The sequence below is a fragment of the Aquarana catesbeiana genome, linkage group LG01, assembly GCF_042186555.1.
Source record: "Aquarana catesbeiana isolate 2022-GZ linkage group LG01, ASM4218655v1, whole genome shotgun sequence".
Lineage (NCBI taxonomy): Eukaryota > Metazoa > Chordata > Amphibia > Anura > Ranidae > Aquarana > Aquarana catesbeiana.
The window spans coordinates 868606867-868627610 of record NC_133324.1 but is presented as its reverse complement, the minus strand read 5'-3'; the positions used below and the strand labels follow the sequence as shown (position 1 = coordinate 868627610).

Here is a 20744-nt window from a genome sequence, read left to right as displayed (position 1 = left end):
TTTGATTGCACCGCTTTGCTAATTTTGTAGTCCAAAAGGTTTGTTACTGTGGAGCCAATCTTACCATCCACAACCAGTGTAACCTTTACTTTTTGCAATACAGTTAAAGTAGAACGAAAGGCAAAACTTTTTTTTTTCCATAGAGTAAGCGAGGGTTAAAACCTCTGTCAGTTTTTTTTTTTCACCATCTGTGTCCCATTGGGGAGATTTCCCTTCACTTCCTATCCGAAAGCTAAAACAAGAAGTGAGAGGGAACCCCCCCCCCCCCCAAATGAGAGCATTCCTGGTTGTCTGCAGGATTCCCAGTCCCCATGGCAAGACTTCCCCTGTTCTGGTGACAACCCACTGTGCAATCATATAAAGGCACATGGTACAACTGCTATAAAAGATACAATTTTGTTGGTACAATGTCTATTTTGTTATTTCTGTGCTTAAAGGGGTTATAAAGCCTAAACATTTTATGTTGCCTAGAGAAGTTCTAATATTTATGCTCAGCTCAGTGAAGAAATCATGGAGCAGAGCCAGTCCAGGATCTGGAAGTATCCAAAAAATATTGTCGAGATCCACCCAGCTGCTTGATTGACCGCTCGCTCCGCCTCTCGGCGTGTGTCAGAGCAAAGCCAGCTGTGCCCGTACCCTCCTCTGCCTGGTGCTCCAGTGAGTGCTGGAGTAGCAGAGCGGAGAGTGGTGACTGGCAGTTACCACTCTCCAATCCAAGCAAACTGAGAAATCAGTGGTCATGTGTCTGCTCAGTTCTTTATCTTAGAATCAACGTGGGACAGCTGTTGCATCACACGGATGCTGCAGCATAGAAGTGAGTATGAATGTTTGTTCTTTTTACAAACCCATACTTTTCCTTTAGATCCCTTTCACACTGGGTCGTTTTGCAGGTGCTATTGCGCTAAAAATAGCGCCTGCAAACTGACCTGAAACAGCCGCTGCTGTGTCTCCATTGTGAAAGCCCGAGGGCTTTCACACTGGAGCAGTGCGCTGGCAGGACGCTGAAAAAAGTCCTGCTAGCAGCATCTTTGGAGCGGTGAAGGAGCAGTGTATACACTCCTACCAATTGTAATCAATGGGGCACCACGGCTATACCGCCGGTAAAGCGCCTCTGCAGAGGTGCTTTGTGGTAGTTTTTAACCCTTTCTTGGCCGCTAGCGGCCGAATACCGCCGCTAAAACGACGATGCACCTCCCGCCCCAGTGTAAAAGGGGCCTTAAGCTAAATGGAAAGAGAAGCAGGGAAGACCATCCAGACACTCATGACATGACCTATGCAACTAGATATCAAGATAAAAGATTCCCCCTTCGTTGGGACTTTATAGGCAGCAACCACACAACGAAATTTTAAAAAATGTAATTTATTAAATGTTCATAAAATCATTCGATCATACAATGACCGATGGTTAAAAAGACAGAGAAAAAATACTACACGAATATACAAAAAATTATAAACAAGACAAAAAACACAAGTCAAGTGGTATGTACGACAAAAAAGTAATTGTTACTCTCCGGTATATAAAGATCTCCTGGGCACTGGAGATCATTATATACCGGAGAGTAACAATTACTTATTTGTTGTACATACCACTTAACTTGTTGTGTTTTTTGTCTTGTTTATACTTTTTTGTATATTCGTGTAGTATTTTTTTTCTATGTCTTTTTTACCATCGGTCATTGTATGATCGAATGATTTTATGAACATTTAATAAATTACATTTTTTCAAATTCCTTTGTGTGGTTGCTGCCTATAAAGTCCCAACGAAGGGGGAATCTTTTTTTTCTTGATGGACAATTAGGAATGTGGCAACAACACACTGATCTGACATGGTGAAACCCTCTTTTTTTTCTATGCAACTAGATAAGATTTTCAAACCTGTCCCTTGGTCTTACCTCCTAGAGTGGATGGCATTTACATTTACTGAAATGATTCCTTATTGTAGCTGATGAGACTACTTTTATCTCATTTCTGTGGTCGGTTTTAGTTGCATGTTTATGCAGTGTGGGGAAGAGCTCTTAAACGGTCTTGGTCAGGTTTTTCTGGTCTTTGACACCAGGACAAGAAACGAGGGTGAAAGGAGTCCCCGGGACAGAAGAATACAGCAATAAAAACCTCACAGAGGTCCAATAAGTTTTCAGTCACTGTCTGTCCTTGTAATTTTCTGCTTCAGGAACAGGAAGTGAGATAAATTCTCCCCAACGGGGGATACAGGCAACAGTAAAAACCCGACAGATCCAAATGTAAAAAAGCCAGACTTCTGCGCAAGAATTATAAACAATAACATGTAGAGAAAGTTCTGGGGCGTGTGAAAGAGTCAGTGAGCGAAAGTCACAAGACGGTGAGAAGGCCATTTAATTCTAACTGCACGTACATACAATTGTTCTCATTGCTACTAATGCACGCAAGGGCGACTGGATGATTTTATTACTTTATTAATTATATTGCAGCTGCTATTCCTGTGCTCATCAATGTCATTAAATTAAGAGATGGTGCTGATATTGTACTGAATTGGTGACATCGTTCCAGGGAGAAGACAAGTCCTTGGTTCCAGAGGATGATCTGTTTCTTATAGAGCAGACAGCGCGTGACTTCATAGAGATTACTGCAGCTGAATATGAAGGTTATCACAACCGGCTACAGAAAGAAAAAGACCTCCTGTTTATACCCAGCCTGCGACAAGGTAATTGTTACACCTTCATACATCAGGCTATGTCTGGCATGTCATTGACTCTGCGGCAAAATATATATGCTTAGAGATGAAGGCCACTATAGCTCACATATTTGGGGATCCAAAATATGTATACAGTTCTTGTCCTACACATAAAGCGTTTTGCAGAAGTGACAAACATCTGGCTTAGTCAGATTTGGCTGATGACAAAGTTTACTTACCCAGCCATCAGGCTCCATATTGGCTGTCCAGTCTGCTTGTGACCTGCCAAACAATTTCAGGACCTTACCAGAGGTCAGATTTTGAGCTGCATATCAGATGGGGAGCATAAACGCAAACTGAAGACGTGTACATGGCAGGCTGACAACACTGCTACTAATTACATGGCAGTGGCTTAGCAACGTCAATCTGAAACAGAAAGTTCTGTTACTGGCAGGATCTCTAGGTCAGAAACTCGCAGCAGATTCACACAAAACAGTTTGCTTAATGCGTTGCCAATGCTGGGAGTTGGCCTTTAGTGGGTCATGACATCCAAAGCCGCTGGGGGGTCCCAATCATGCCACACTGTGATTAGCCACACCATGCCATGTCATCAGGAGCCCATCTTACCTGCTTCTGATCATTGATATCAGCTCAGTCATAGTTTTGTGGGAGCTGATGTAGCATGCCCCCAAACAAAATAGGGATTCATATACACTTTGGCTGGGCATTAAGGCCCACCTACCCTGTCATTGAATATATGGATTCTGATGTTGCAAAGGGGTGAAGAAAACTATAAAGTCAGTCGCGGTGCCAATATACTGTATATACTCGAGTATAAGCCGAGTTTTTCCAGCACATTTTTTTGTGCTGAAAATGCCCCCCTCGGCTTATACTCAAGTCAAGCACTTTTCTGCAGCAGAGAATGACATTTTCTGAACCGAATTTGGAGCCCCGTATCTCGGGGCCACTTGGTGCTAGGAACTGGGGTTCCCCGAGATACGGGGCCCCAAAGTTGGTTCGGAAAATGTCATTCTCTGCTGCAGAAAAGTGCTTGACATTTTCCAAACCGACTTTGGGGCCCCGTATCTCGGGGCTACTTAGTGCTAGGAACTCCAGCTTTGGATATGTTGTAGTGCTAGTTCCACTGGGTGTGCACACCAAATTGCCTAGTGGCCCTGAGATACGGGACCCCAAAATCGTCGGTAAACTGTGTCTATCTGCAGCAATGTCATTTCCGGACCCTTTGGGTCCAGAGACCCCAAATTTTGGCTGCAGCTAGGGGGCATCTAGGAACCCTTAACTACCGAGTTTGAAGTTTGGGGGACCTATGACTGCAAATGGGCACAGTGAGGCTGCAAATGGGCGTTGCTGACCCTCTTTTCCACTTACAGTATCTGCGCATTTCTCACCCTAGGCTTATACTCGAATCAATACGTTTTCCCAGTTTTTTGTGGTAAAATTAGGTGCTTCGGCTTATATTTGGGTCAGCTTATACTCGAGTATATACGGTACTGAAATATTGATTTTGGATTTACAGGTAAAAATAGCATTTATCTAGTCATATTGTCACTGTAGAAACAGTTCTGATGCCATTTTGTGTCCATCAGTCCATGTACTAGTAAGGATTGGTGGACAGTTGTTTGTGAACAAATGAAATGGCAAGTGTCCTTTTTATAAATGACATTCTTTTTCAATGAGAAATTCTTATCCTCTCTCTCAAACTAGTGGAAATCTGCTGTCTGTTTGATATATTACCTGCTGGATAAATATGTTCATCAGGTATAGACGTGATGGAGATGATCCAAATGTCCAAATCCAGTCTATTAATCTGCCATATGGATATCTGGACTAGTTCCATATGCATCTTCAAATAAGCCATAAGATGTATGGTGAGAGCAGATACTGACCGACAACCAGAGACGCGAGTGGTGGGAATGACATATTCCTGTAGTTTTGTTGCTTCAGCTGGAAGGGGTTTTTTGTATAAAAATACTGCACAGCAACTGCAAGCCAAGCATTGGGCTTCTGATTGGGGTACAATCCATTGACTTCAACCGATTATTTTGACAGGCAGTGCCGCCTGTCAAACACAATATACCAAGGTAAATTTGCTGTGACATTTGTACAAACACCTCCAGCCTGTGGATGAGAAAAAATACAGACATTCAAGAGGCAGGAGGGTCACCTGACAAACAACTGGAAGCTGCTGCTTTACCACCCTATGAAAGTCCATCTAACATGGAGCGCTTTTCAGAGAGGCTTTACATGTATACTAACTCTGATCCCACTGTATATATGATGACTTCTGTAAACTTGTATCAGTGTACTTTGTTTTATTAATTAAAATTAAATGTGGAGAAAATGTTAAAGGATAGGTCACCTTCAGAACATGCTGCATGTTACACCTGTAAATGTGACAGCAGAGGGGGGGGTTTCTCACCCGTGCAGCTGATGTCACATTTAAAATTGGCGTGGCTGTGCAGGGCTCCTCCCACAGAGCAGCGTCATCCATTCACAGGGATCTGTGAATGAAAAAACTACAAGTCCTGTCTCCTACTGCAGCAGAAGGCTTGTAGTTCTCAATGGATTACAAGTACACATCCTCTCTTCCTCCCAGCTTTCTACCTGAAAGCTGTACAGAGGTACGGGCAGGAAGCTGGAGGGAGAGCATGCAGAAGCCTGACTTTGCACTCATGATCTGCTTCTTTTTTCTGCAAAAATATGTGCATTCATCTTTTTCATAAAAGGTGAATTTATCCTTTAATAAAGGCACGTAAAAAAAAAAAGATTCATATACCATCTATACAGGTATTACCTACTTTCAGTTACCAGAATACTAGACATGGTTGTATCCTTACTAAACTTAGCATTCACACTGCCTTGCTGTGCTTTTGCTAAAGCACAGCTATCCTGCTTTTTTTTTTTGTGTGTGGATTAGCTGCACTTTCCCATAGACTTCTAATGAGGTTCTGCAGTTTTGGTGCGGTTTCAGAAAGCATAACAAAACTCCTGTGTGCTGCATCTTTTGTTGTGCTTTCTGAAACTGCATCAAAACTGCAGGACCTCATAGAAGTCTATGGGAAAGAGCAGCTAACCCGCACGAAACCTGCGGCTTAGCTGCTCTTTGCCTAAAGCACAGAGGCACCACTCTGGGGCAGTGTGAAGCAGTCCTTAGGCTTCTTCTTCAATCAATATTAAGAAATTTAGTAGCCAAAAAAAGTGTAGAGCTTTTAGTGTAGAGAATAGAGCCAGAACTGATAAAAGCTGGTCAAAGTAGGGACTTCCAGGAGGCGCCAAATGGTCCTGTTCATTCTTCTTCTTAATTTTGCTGTTTTCAGTAACAAGTCTTTTTCTCACTCTGTTTTGTTTTATCATTTAAAACCAGTGCCACTGTCCCAGAAGCTCCCTGACAATATGCAGCCCAGGTACTTAGAAGATGAGGGCCTGTATGTTGGTGTAAGGCCAGAAGTCTCCCGGACCAATCAGAACATTCTGGAGAACAGGATACTGCAGCAAGATGCGGTAAGATCATTTAGCCCTGGTTCACATTATTACCATAATAGTATCTCTCTTTTGTTAGTTTAGTAAATACGCTCCTTGCATCCTGCTCCATACTGTCCTTTAACTCCTCCCTTTTTGACACTAACAGGCGGGAACTGTCCTGATTTTGTCCCTTGAGCTTTTTATGGTTCAGTTCTAACGAGACAATTTCATCGAGAAGTTTTTCCCTTTTTTCTTTTCTCTTTTTTTTCTCCCCTGCCCCAATGGAGATAAGGAGCCCCCTAATATACGCTTTATGCGCTTCCCAAAGGATAGATGGAGAAATATCTCCCGTGTCGTTGACCTTAAAGAAGAAATCAATTTTTTCCTGCACCTTGTCTGAAACTTGGGGAATTTTAAGTAGATTTTCATTCAGCTTCCACGAAAATGGTTTTCTTTGCAACTCGGGAAACCTGACCCTCATTGTGACAGGGGAGTGATCTGATAGCGATGTAATCTCTATTCTGGTATCCACTACATAGTCCAGTAAACTGTGATCTATCATAATGTAGTCCAGTCTTGAGTATGTCCCATGCACAGGGGAGAAGAAGGTGAAATCTTTTACTTTTTCATGCTGCAACCGCCACACATCCATCAGATGGCATTGGTGCAACCGTCTCCTAATCCTTCCTAATTGAACCTTGCTTGTCCCCTGTGCCCGTGACGTACTAGCTACAGAGGGTTCCAGACAGAAATTAAAATTTCCCGCCAGAACCACCTCCCCCTCTTCAAACTCCGTCAATTTAACCAGAACCTGTTTTAAAAAGGCATTTCTATTCGGGCAGTACACATTCGCTAAAGTGAGCGTTTTACTCCCCACATTGCCCTTGAGGAAGAGATAGCGTCCTTCTGGGTCTGACAACCTATTTAACAAAGAAAATTTTGACGTTTTAGAAAATCCAATTGCTACTCCCTTAGCTCTCCTGATGGGAGTGTCGCTATAAAACCAAAAGGGCAATTTTGGAGAGTACAGCTTAATATTTGAATCCAGGGTCAGATGGGTCTCCTGGAGAAATATTATATCTGCTTGATAGCATTGGAATTCCTTTAAAATTTTATGTCTTTTACTCGGCGAGTTCAGGCCCTTCACATTGTAAGATAAAAACTTTAACTCTGACGTTATAATTCCGGAAACATTTATCCAAACTCGTCAGTCATCCACTGCACAGCTGTAACCTCCCCTGCAGGTTTAACTCCACCCCCCCTCCCTTCGCCCCCCCTCCCCCGCCCCTCCCCCTCGGCCAAACTACGGCCTTAAGCCAGCTAGTATGGGACATACCGAATCCCTGCTGCAAGCTTCTTTTTTATTTTTTAGGGGTGAGACTCCAAAGACAGCCACTAGTGTCCCGCTTACCTCCTAAAACGGAGGCAGGGGGGACAGGAGCGACGGAGACAGACCACCCAGCCCTATATTATTACCTCCCCAGCTCCCCCCGCTCAAAGAACTGCACCCGCCATCCGTTTATATACCTAATAATTGAAAACCCTCCTCCCCCCTACAAACCCCTTAGATCCTTCAATACAAACAATAGACCCCATAGTAGACTCCCCATCGAGGAGAAAAAAAAAAAAGGGGAAAGAAAAAACAGTCCCTCATTTCATTCGATATACAAAGTTCCTTGATGTCTTCTCGGATGTCTTCCCCTCTTAATGTGTAGTGACCGGAATGCCTAGCTTTTCACAGAAGTCCTGAATCTCCTCCGGGAACCTCATCCTAAGTGATCTGCCCTCCTTCATCACTAGCAGGGATGTTGGAAACCCCCAACTATATTTTATATTGGCCCTTCTTAGTTGTTCCAGGAGCGGTCTAAGTTGCCTTCTCCGAGCCAAGGTGCCTGCTGAAAGATCTGGAAAAATCTGTAGGTCTTTGTTTTCGAAACGGACTGGAGGGACACCCCGTAAGTTGTTCCAAATCTTCTCTTTGTCCTCATATGAGTGAAATTTGACTATCATGTCTCGAGGAACATCTTCCCTCAAATTAGGAGGTTTTCTGATCCTGTGTACCCTGTCAATCCTTAACGCCGCTTCATCCTGTCAACCCAAGATCGGGTTGAAAATTTTTTTCATCTTGATCACTAAGTCCTCATTTTGTTGTTCAGGGAGAGATCTGATGCACAGATTCTGACGGCGGCTTTGATTTTCCTGTTCTTCCAGCTTGTATGACAGTGTGCGATAATCACTCTGCAATTTACTCATCTGCAATTTAAGCTCCGATATCTCCTTAGCCTGGTTACCTGACGTCTCCTCCACCTCCTCAACTCTGCACAACAGGAGACCCATGTCCGTCCGAACATTTAGTATTTCTGACTTTATAGCGGTTTCAAGATTTGAAAACATTTCCAGCATTTCTACCTTAGTGGGGAGTGAGACAATATTTCTTTGGCCCTCCATCTCGCTAGTGGCAGGACCTCCTTCAAGCTCCAGGTCTTCTCTGCGCCTCTCCCCCTGACCCCCCTTTTGTTTCGACTGATCTTTCTTTCGTTCCAACTTGTTTTGTATCTGTACCCGGGCTCTTTGAGTATTTTTGAATTGAACTCGAGTTAAGACTCTCCCTAGGGGTCTTGGGTTCGGCTGATTTTTGGGTGCAACCTCTCATACTCCACCAGAATTTCACTATGCCTGTTGTAAAAAAAAAAATGTGACTAAGCCTACCAGATCAGTCCCTCCCGTTCACAGAGCATCCGGCTCCTGCGACCCTCAAAAACCGCAGCCCAAAACGGTTTAACTCTGGGCTTGCTAATTTTATGCTTAAGAGTGTAATAGTTGGCTTTCAGTCCAGTCCTCATGTATCCCACCTAGAGGGTTTCAAGAGCCTGGCCGTGGCTGTCCTGTTTCCGGGGCTGCTAAGCTTGGCTTGGCAGGCGGGGAGAGAGGCCCTCAGACAACACGTCAATGGGAATAACGCAAGCTCTCCCCTGAACACTCGGCACCTCAGTTTTTTTTGTAGGCAAATCTCTGAAACAGCATTTATAGGCACCTGTCCCCACAGTTCTTCAAAAATTAAAAGAAAGTATAGTTCATACCTGATGGGGATGTCTTCATGCGGCTAGATCTATCGAGAGGTTTGTCTGATAACCTGCAGGTCCTAGGCTGTTGCTGCCTTGTCGCTTCAACCACCGGTCCACCCCGATGGATCCTGCTGTATTATATGAAGAACCGCTGGAAGGGGGGTCAGCCAAGGGGGGGGGGACACTCCACCCTGTATCTAGAAGAGAGCGGAGTATCGCTCTGAGCCCAGAGTCAGTACAGCCTGATGCCGGTGTGATGTGAGGTGGCTCGCGGTTCTTGTGCAGGCAGACCTCGTCCGCACTAGCCCTCGCTCGCCTCAGACTCCGAACCGACCACCAAACCACCGCCAGCGTCGACTCCTCTTGGGGGGGGGGGTACTCTTCCTTTTCGCGGTGGTGCAGAAGCAGGGGGACCCGGGGCGTCTTTCAGGCTCCTATCCACGGAGCGGCATCGGGCTCTCACCCTGCGCCGCGCTTAAGCTGCCTGGGCCGTCCAGCCTGCCTCCAATCCCTCACTCCAGCGCTGCCAACGGGCCCCCCCCCCCCCCCACGCAGACGTCTCACGTCTGCATCTCTGCCCTCTTCTTTACCTCTTGAACTGATATTTGATTTGTTTACAGTACCCTCCCAACTTTTCCAAACTACTTCTCTGCCTGTAAAACTTCACCACTTCACAGGAGATATGCATGAAACAGAGTTGTATACACCTTACAGACACATACATAAACAGACACAGGTTTCAGCAATTTTTAAACTACTGCGAAACACATTTTGAAGAGTCATTGGAATTCATAAATTATTCTGATGCAAATGGCGTGAGGTGGTACAAATTCAAGTATATAATAGAAATGCTCTTGAAATTGTTGCAATCATCACCATTTTACACTTTGCGACATAGTTTCAACAAAATAGAATTGGTCTGGTTTAGCTTCACTTAAATTTGGATTTGTCGCCGACATAGGGCCACTATAGTAAATTGTAAATAAGAACTTAATGAATTTGACGTGCTTGTTGTACCTGTCTATGAAGCTGTTGCAAATGAATTTGGCACATCACATTCAACTGCAGCAGTACCACCAGAAAAGTGGTGCAATTACTTTATTGAGTTGTGGCCAGTATCTACAACACTTTGTGCATTCCAGGGACTGTTTATAGGATCTGAACAAGCAAAATAGGTTCCACTCATTTCCACAACAAACCCAGGTCATCGCTGCAATATCACCAGCCCACTCTTTCAAAAGCCCACTTATTTTTGGGAGATCATTTGCTGGAAAGTGTGTGGAACTTACTAAGGTAACTTTTTGTACTGACTAGAGCAGTGTTTTTTACATGGAGGAACCATTGAAATAACTTTCAGTTCTCAGGGAACCCCTGACAAAAAGAAGAAAGCCTCTCCCATTGGTGGCCAGTGGGAAGAAAGCCTCTCTCATTGGTGACCAGTGGGGGAAAAAAAGCCTCTCTCATTGGTGGCCAGTGGGGAAAAAAGCCTCTCTAATTGGTGGCCAGTGGGGAAAAAAAGCGTCTCTCCTTGGTGGCCAGTGGGAAAAAAGCCTCTCTTATTGGTGGCCAGTGGGAAGAAAGCCTCTCTTATTGGTGGCCAGAGGGAAAAAAAGCCTTTCTAATTGGTGGCCGGTGGGGAAAAAAGCCTCTCTCATTGGTGGCCAGTGGGGAAAAAAGCCTCTCTCATTGGTGGCCAGTGGGGAAAAAAGCCTCTCTCATTGGTGGCCAGTGGAAAAAAAAGTCTCTCTCATTGGTGGCCAGTGGGAAAAAAAGCCTCTCTCATTGGTGGTCAGTGGGAAAAAAAGCATCACTCATTGGTGGCCAGTGGGGAAAAAAAAGCCAATGTATTTTGCGTTAAGGCAGCTAAATTATTATGAATGGAATGCCATTTAATGATAATGGCCAAAAATCAGGCACAACCCTTTTGTTATGCAGCACACCATGAAACCGAGTGCGTGTACAATGTGCGGCATTGCAGTCTACTGTAATAGTACATTCTAAATCATAGTCAGTGTAACACACCAAAAATTGAACATGCCTTGAAGTTCATTATTGCACAAATTACCGCAACATGCAGACTCAGAGGGGATTTTTAAAGCCAGGCCAGTGTAGTCCACTTGAAATATCACCTGACATTCACATGTACAAGCTTTAAATCTGGCAAATAATTGACTCATGAATGTCGAGTTTGTGTCTGGAACTCACAGAAAACGGATGTTAGTACAAGGCTTAATGTCTTTCAGGACGTCAAAAAACATCATTAAACTGCTACCAACAATGAAAAGCAGACTCTAGTGTATTGTTCTTCGGTTAATATATGTATTCCTAAATTTAGCATTTTTCCTGGGAACAGACCAAATCCAGCCAATGACTAAATGTATTCATTATTTTAAATTTAATAAGGAAGAGCTGGTACTTCTGTCTGATATTTATTGCTGTCTCTGACCCCACTGAGATTTTCGCACCTTTTTTTAAAATTATTATTATACAGGGTTTATATAGCGCCAACAGTTTTAGCGCTTTACAACTTGAGGGTAGACAGTACAAATACAATTTGCTTTAATACAGTAGGAATCAGAGGGCCCTGCTCGTTGGAGCTTACAATCTAAGAGGGAAGGTCAACAGATACAAGAGGTAATAACTATGGGGGATGTGCTGATGGAGAAAATAAATGTACAATTGTTAGGTGGGGGCCAGATAGGCTTCTCTGAAGAGATGAGTTTTCAGGAATCGTCTGAAAGTGGACAAAGTAGGAGAAAGTCAGACCGATTGGGGTAGAGCATTCCAGAAGATGGGAGAAGCTCTGGAGAAGTCCTAGAGGTGAGCATGGGAAGAGGTGACAAGGGAGCTAGAGAGCAGTAGGTCTTGGGAGGAGCAAAGAGGACGATTTAGTTGGTATTTTGAGACCAGGTTAGTGATGTAGCTGGGGGCCAGGTTGTGGATGGCTTTGTATGTTATTGTTAGTATCTTGAATTTAATTTGTTGGTTGAGTGGCAGCCAGTGGAGGGATTGGCAGAGGGGTGTAGCAGATGCCGAGCAGTTTGTAAGGTGGATCAGCCTGGCAGCAGCGTTCATGATGGACTGATAGGGGGATATACAAAGAGTTTAGAGGTCAAAAGGTTCGTTCGGAGTCCAGGATTACACCTAGGACCTTGGCATGGGAGGACGGGTTGATAGTTGAACCATTTGGGTGTCAATAGCGTAGAGATATTGAAAGCCATGGGAGCCAATCAACTGACCCAGGGAGGTGGTGTAGATTGAGAAATGGAGAGGTCCAAGAACAGAACCTTGGGGGGACACTGATAGAGAAAGGAAGAGGAGAGGAGGAAGTAGAGTTGTAAGTGACAATGAAGCAGCGGTGGGATAGGTAGGATGAGAACCAGTGAAGAGTACAGTCACGTAGACCAAAAGAGTGGAGTTTTTTGAGGAGAAGGGGGTAGTCCACTGTGTCAAAGGCAGCAGAGAAGTAGTACAGAATAGTGTCTGTTGGTTTTAGCTGTTAGATCATTTGTGAGTTTAAGGAGAGCAGTTTCTGTGGAGTGTTGAGGGCAAAATCCGGACTGAAGGGGGATCAAGAAGTTTTATTATCCCTGTGTCACTAGGAGAAGAAATAAGGGAAAACGGGAGTCACCATGACCAGAAGATGCAGAAAACAATGTAAACTTTAAAGAAGTTTTAACTTTTTTTCACTTTACTGAAAAAGTGTTTTTGCTGTAGTTTCCATCAGTCAGATTTCCCCATTGGAGGGATTTACCATCAGTTCCTGCCTCTGTACCCCCTACCACCAGTACCGGAATTGGGGGCAAATCGAGCCCAGCAGGGACATCAATAAAAATATGACAACGATTCTAACCTTTCACCACCCTATTCAGAGGAAAATAAAAGGCATTGTCTGTAGTCAAGCTTTAGGGCTCATGCACATGGATATAAATACAGGGCATTCAGAATATTATACAGTGCCTTGAAAAAATATTCATTCCCCTTGAAATTTTCCACATTTTGTGGTTACAAGCAAAATTGTAAATGTATTTTACAAAGTGGCATATAATTGTGAAGTGGAAGGAAAATGATAAATGGTTGTCTATATGTTTTACAAATATCTGAAAAGTGTGGCGTGCATTTGTATTCAGCCCCCTGAGTCAATACTTTGTAGAACCACCTTTCACTGCAATTACAGCTGAAAGTCTTTTTGGATATGTCTTTACAAGCTTTGCACATCTAGAGAGTGAAATGTTTGCCCATTCTTTGCAAAATAGCTCAAGCTCTGTCAGATTGGATGGAGAGCGTCTGTGAACAGCAATTTTCAAGTCTTGCCACAGATTCTCAATTGGATTTAGGTCTGGACTTTGACTGGGCCATTCTAACATGAATATGCTTTGATCTAAACCATTCCATTGTAGCTCTGGCTGTATGTTTAGGGTTGTTGTCCTGCTGGAAGGTGAACCTCCGCCTTAGTCTCAAGTCTTTTGCCGACTATAATGCTTTCTTCTAAGATTGCCCTGTGTTTGGCTCCATCCATCTTTTCATCAACTCTAACCAGCTTCCCTGTCAAAGAAAACTATCCCCACAACATGATGATGCCACCACCATGTTTCACGGTGAGGATGGTGTGTTCAGGGTGATGTGCAGTGTTAGTTTTCTGCCACACATAGCGTTTTGCTTTTAGGCCAGTAAGTTACATTTTGGTCTCATCTGACCAAAACACCTCCTTCCACATGTTTGCTCTGTCCCCCACACAGGCTTCTGGCTTCTCGCAAACCGCAAACGGCACTTCTTATGGCTTTCTTTTCAACAATGGCTCTCCGCTTGCAACTCTTCCATAAAGGCCAGATTTGTGGAGTGCACAACTAATAGTTGTCCTGTGGACAGATTCTCCCACCTGAGCTGTGGATCTCTGCAGCTCCTCCAGAGTTACCATGGACCTCTTGGCTGCTTCTCTGATTAATGCTCTCCTAGCCCAACCTGTCTGTTTTTATGTGGACGGCCATGTTTTGGTAGGTTTGCAGTTGTGCCATACTCTTTCCATTTTCGGATGATGGATTAAACAGTGGTCTGTGAGATGTTCAAAGCTTGGGATGTTTTTTTATAACCTAACCCTGCTTTAAACTTCTCTACAACTTTATCCCTGACCTGTCTGGTGTGTTTCTTGGCCTTCATGATGCTGTTTGTTCACTAAGGTTCTCTATAAATACAGCTGTTCTGTGAAGCCCTCAGAAGTTTGTTACTGAGATTAAATTACACACAGGTGGACTTTATTTACTAATTAGGTGGCTTCTGAAGGCAATTGGTTCCACTAGATATTAGTTAGGGGTATCAGAGTAAAGGGGACTGCACACAAATGCACGCCACACTTTTCAGATATTTATTTCTAAAAAAAAAATGAAAACCATTTATCATTTTTCTTCCACTTCATAATTACCGTATTTATCGGCGTATAACACGCACCCCAAGTTAAGGAGGGAATTTTAAGGAAAAAAACTTACATTTAAATGCCCATCAATGCAGCCTTATCAGTGTCCATCTGCAGCCTTGTCCATCATTGCAGCCTTGCCCAGTGTCCATCATTGCAGCCTTGCCCAGTGTCCATCATTGCAGCCTTGCCCAGTGTCCATCATTGCAGCCTTGCCCAGTGTCCATCATTGCAGCCTTGCCTAGTGCCTTTGCAGCATTGCCCAGTGCCTTTGCAGCCTTGCCAGTCTCTTTGCAGTATTGCCCAGCCGCTGATTATTTAGAATTGGTGCCGATCACTGACTGTGAGCGGAGAGGAGCGAGCGCTGGCGAGATACACAAAGCCGAGTGTACTCGGCTAGACTCGGCTCCTTTCACAGTCCCTCCCATCTCCACTGATTGCGAGAGCAGAAGAGCGAGCGGCGCCAACAAACATATAGCCGAGTGTACTCGGCTAGACTCAGCTCCTCTCACAGTCAGGCCCCTGACTGTGAGTAGAGCCGAGCCTAGCCGAGTACACTCGGCTATGTGTATATCGCTGGCGCTCGGTCCGCTCCGCTCACAATCAGCGGAGAACGGCGTATAACACGCACCCACGATTTTCCCCTGATTTTAAGGGGAAAAAAGTGCGTGTTATAAGGCGATAAATATAGTATGTGTCATTTTGTGTTGGTCACATAAAATCCCAAAAAAACTAATTTACGTTTCTGGTTGTAACATGACAAAATGTGGAAAATTTTTAGGAGTATGAATACTTTTTCAAGGCACTGTATGTGTTTGAAGCACCAAGGAGCCCCGGTTTGTGCATAATTCTGCCCATAGGACTGTATTGACAACGTAGTCGGTGTTGATGGGGGAATCCCTCTTGCAGCACTACTGCGTTTTGCCGGCGGGGAGCCTTCTCCACCAATCAAATACAATGACCACTGCTGGCAGCTATAGCCACTGGTAGTAATTGGGGCGAAAAAACCCATAGGCTGGTTGTACTGAAGTCCATCGATGGAACAACTTCACTACAACCAGTTTGCTCATAGATGGATGGAATTGTGTCCAGTTCCTACTGAACCGGCAGAATTTCAATCCATCTATGGCCAGCTTTAATAGAAATCGTAAACATGGCAGATTAACAATTACAACAGTTTGCTGCAATCAGTACATATTGCGATGCTATAAGGTGGATTTAAAACCATACAAACAACACATGGAAGACAGTGAGGGATGGGGGGGATATAAAGTGTCATTCTGTATAATTCCATTTCCTATATGTTATATGAATCGCACAGCTGCATATAATACAGTATAATCTGCAATGCCTTGTGTAAATTATAGGCATGCATTTGTAAATAGCGCATTAGTTGGCACTACTTTTTGTAAGTCTTTCATTGTTACCTGCTGCAGTTCAAATGACTGCTTACGAGTAATACTAAATATTCGTCTTTGATTTAGCTATTGTACTTATCCCTCTTCGTCCATACTTGTATTTATTTTGCTGTTGGCTGACTGTATTAATAGGGTCTGTGTATTCTGGAATGACTGTGGCTTGTCACCTTTTGTACACTTCATTGTATTTGTGTTGCACATTTGCACACAGGGAAAGAAATGGTTTGGTGATGATGGAAACATTTTAGCCTTGCCTAATCCTATAAAAACTTCAACCACAAGACCGCCTATATTTACTCTGCATGAAGACTTAGACCCAGCACTGGAGACCCTTTATTTAAAGGTATGTAAACATAGTACTGGTTTATGGTAGCCAATCACACATCCGTTTACATGATAAGGATAAACTGTTTAAAGCTGAATTCTAATTGGTCAGTTTAAACTACTGTTCATAATAGAATTTCATTATTAAATAAAGCCTGTCTGTTTTAATAAAATAATACAGTAAACTGTTAATTTCTTAGACTGGCCATAGATGTTTTTTTTTTTTTCCTAGTTTAGCCACCAGGCTGAATGAAAGAAATCAAAATCCATTCATATGAGGTGGATAAATTAATCCTCCCTGCTTAGGCATTTTATTCTGAAAGCAGGGGCTCTACGCCATCTTCTGTCTCTTTATAGCTGTTTTCACTTATTTTGGGAGTTCTATGCCACATAATGATTTTTTGCATTGACCACGTACCACCTATACTAATACAAGGCAACACATTTCTTAGTTTCAGTCCATCCAAAAGTGATGCTTTAGTCTTAGATATTTTTAAGGCTTTAATACTCCAACAGCGGGACCCTTCTGTGTAAACTCCTACAATAGAATTTGCCCCCTGAAAAAGTTGCGAGTTACATTGACAACATCACGTAACGTTAGCCCTGGGCTAACCTGACTGCTTGTACTATTTCCTTTTTTTGACTTGAGGTTTTATCAGGTATATTTTCTTTTTTTTTAATGCTTTATTCGTGGAAACAGTATATGTGCAAATCCACACTAGGCCATAAATAGAGAAAAATGAAGAACTTGTTGAAAAACTGTGATACCAGTCCCTAATACAAAGAAACAAAGAAACAGCGCTACAAATTAAAAGTGCATAAAATACCAACAAATAACCGTTGTTAAAGTGCAATCAATAAAGGCATTCCAAAATAAATCAACAAATATAAAAAGCAAATTATAGAACCGAGTATCAAAAAATCATTGCATCAGGTGTTGAAAAATATGTTTATGTAGTCCATTCATAAAAAGTAAAGTCCCATCACAGAACATCCAAAGTGCATGATCCTCCAGGAAAATATATGTGCAAGAAAAATGGAAAGTTAATAGTTACCAGGCGCCTCATACTGGAATAGTTTCACCATAGATTATAATGGGCAGACACACATGTGGTAAATCACCAAGGTGAAATTCCACTGGGCATCACCGCTTAGCAGTATATGATGTAGGGTACCGAAGGGTAAAGAAATACACCTCCATTGTGAAGCCCATTAAAAACGTACACCTTTTATTGTCAAATCTCGTAGTACTTCAATTGACAAGTAATCCAATAAAGCAGGGATGAAGCAGCAGGTCGATGGTTCACATGGACGGAACGCTGTCAGCGATCGGCAGGTCATGCATTATGACACCATAAAAGTCCATGCCCTACACGTTTCGTTAGCAGTGACGTATTTGGGGGGACAGGCTGTACTTTTGCACTTTATATTTGTTGATTTATTTTGGAATGTCTTTGTTTATTTATGGAAACCCTTTTTACAGAGAATGGTATGAAACACTGACTTGAAAATCAAAAGCAAAGAATAAGTAACTGCATTATATTTCCATATTTCTCAACGTATACAGTATATGAGCATAGAAATGGCATTGCATAGAGCCTAGACAGATGTGAGTCAGAAAATCCAAATCGTGTAAGAAGAGAACCATTCTAATGTAATATTCAAATTAGAGTTTGACATATAGTTAGCTGATTGAGCTGGCTGTCCAGGATAAATACGACACAAGATCATAGCGCTAGTTATCAGATAGCAAGGCAGCCTTCATGGAATAAGTAGGGGGGAATAAGGATAGCGGAAAGTAGAGAGCGAGGGAAGAAAAAGGGGGATAATGGTGGGGGAGGAATGAAGGGGGGGGGGGTTGCTCTCTGGGGATGTCTCAGGTACATACAGATATTTTCTTATGTTAAGAACATGCCGGTGAAGTAAAGCTAACATGTAAGTGTAACATTTAGGCTGGGTTCACACTATTCCGATGTCAGACATCGCATGTGATTCACACCGCATTGCTGTGCCGATCACATGCGATGTCTGTGTGATGCAAATTCAGGCATGCAGATTGTATGGCTGAATTTGCATCGCATTTGGACCAAAATGGTGCAGGACCCCTTTTTTGGTCCGCACTGGAATCAGATCGCATGGGTGTTCACACCCATGCAATCCGATTCCTGCCCCTAGTCCCAGTTCACACTGTGATCTGCGAACTGATCTGGGGGTGTCATTAACTTTGTTTAGACACCTGCAGCGTTTCGCATAGGGCAGTGTGAACTGCCTGCGAGAGACATACGATGCAGTAACCCGCGCTGGTTACCGCATCGCATATGTGTGAACCCAGCCTTACAGGTATTTGATGCAACTCTTATAGTTTATTTGCGCGCACCATTATCTTCTGGGCATACTACTCCACACCTATTGCGCCAACAAATTTGTTTTTGGGACCATTATTTATTTGGTGCAGATTGTCTTTTTTGTGTGAAAATTCACAATTAGGTTTTTTTTCTAACAATTGCTGCACTAGTCATTTCGTTCATTTAAAAACCTTATTGGGCACATCCAAAAAAGCAGGTTTCTGTGTGTCAATTTTTTGGGTGCACTGACAATAGTTCATCTGGCTCATTTTGCTTTTCTAATCCGTTTCCTACCACTGCCTCTCACCTTGTGACTTAAGCCAGCCATAGATCGAAATTTGGCCAGTGAATCTGAAGAATTTCAATCCATTTTTGGGCAGGCTGGTTGTACTGAAGTCAATCTATCGGTCGACTTCAGGGCAACCAGCCTTTCAGGGTTTTTTTTTTGTACGATTACTGCTGCTGGCTATAACTGGCAGCACTAATCATTGTATTTTGATGGCAGGGAAACCTTCCGCTGTTCGATTACAATAGCCCAGCAGTAGGGGTTCCCCCATCAACACTAATGTGATGGGAATATTGGTGTGGCCTCTACAACAGTAATAAAAAAAAATCTTCTATTATTACATAAAAATTTGTACCATCATCCAGAATTGAAGAGATATATAAAGTGGAAACTTAGCCCCCAACCTAAGCTACCTTAAAGGACAAGGGCGATTGGACTATTGCGGTACAAGTGAATTCAATATAAATATGAACAATTGTATTGAAAATTATATAAAAAGTTTATTAATACATATTTACTACAAAGCAAATGACAAAGGACAGATTAAAAGCATAGTAACAATCTAGGAGTATCACCAAAATAATGGTCCCCAATAGGGGAAGATCACAATGGGATAGTTGATCACGGATAGCGCCTCAACTAGTTTTGCGGACTATGGCCGCTTCATCAGGAGAATATCAGTACCCAGCATACCCAGAGTACAGGACATCACCAGAGGGTCCCCCGCAGCGACTAGGGGGGGATTTGCAAGTCAATGGACTGGTATCTTGTGTATAGATATGTTGCAGTTAAGGGGTCCCGGGATGTCAAGGCCAGCTGGGAATAGGGGTGAACATGCCCAGTAGGGATTTGCGCTGCTCTGGGGAAGACAGCAGAAAGGCGGAAAATGGGAGTGCAAAAATACACACACTTCTGGCCAAAGAGCGCAACTGATAGTGGTGCTAAGGTTTGCAGATCCCGGCCCGAGCGTCCATTTTGCACTCCCATTTTTTTTGTATTTTTGCACTCCCATTTTCTGCCATAGTCCGCGATCCATTGTGATCTTCCCCTATTGGGGACCATTATTTTGGTGATACTCATGGATTGTTACCATGCTTTTAATCTGTCCTTGGTTATTTGCTTTGTACTAAATATGTATTAATAAACTTTTTATATAATTTTCAATACATATTTAGTACAAAGCAAATAACCAAGGACAGATTAAAAGCATGGTGACAATCCATGAGTATCACCAAAATAATGGTCCCCAATAGGGGAAGATCACAATGGATCGCGGACTATGGCAGAAAATGGGAGTGCAAAAATACAAAAAAAATGGGAGTGCAAAATGGACGCTCGGCCCGGGATCTGCAAACCTTAGCACCACTATCAGTTGCGCTCTTTGGCCAGAAGTGTGTGTATTTTTGCACTCCCATTTTCCGCCTTTCTGCTGTCTTCCCCAGAGCAGCGCAAATCCCTACTGGGCATGTTCACCCCTATTCCCAGCTGGCCTTGACATCCCGGGACCCGTTAACTGCAACATATCTATACACAAGATACCAGTCCATTGACTTGCAAATCCCCCCCTAGTCGCTGCGGGTGACCCTCTGGTGATGTCCTGTACTCTGGGTATGCTGGGTACTGATATTCTCCTGATGAAGCGGCCATAGTCCGCAAAACTAGTTGAGGCGTTATCCGTGATCAACTATCCCATTGTGATCTTCCCCTATTGGGGACCATTATTTTGGTGATACTCCTGGATTGTTACTATGCTTTTAATCTGT

General features: G+C 43.2%; 1 protein-coding gene across 1 annotated transcript in view; it reads left to right on the top strand.

The window, feature by feature from the left end:
* The window catches only part of CC2D2A (coiled-coil and C2 domain containing 2A), a 165496-nt gene that overhangs the window by 37967 nt on the left and 106785 nt on the right, over window positions 1-20744 (top strand). Inside the window, exons 8-10 of the mRNA XM_073609863.1 lie at window positions 2527-2680; window positions 6036-6172; window positions 16238-16369. Coding sequence (XP_073465964.1) covers window positions 2527-2680; window positions 6036-6172; window positions 16238-16369 — 423 coding nt within the window. The remainder of the gene's footprint in view (window positions 1-2526; window positions 2681-6035; window positions 6173-16237; window positions 16370-20744) is intronic.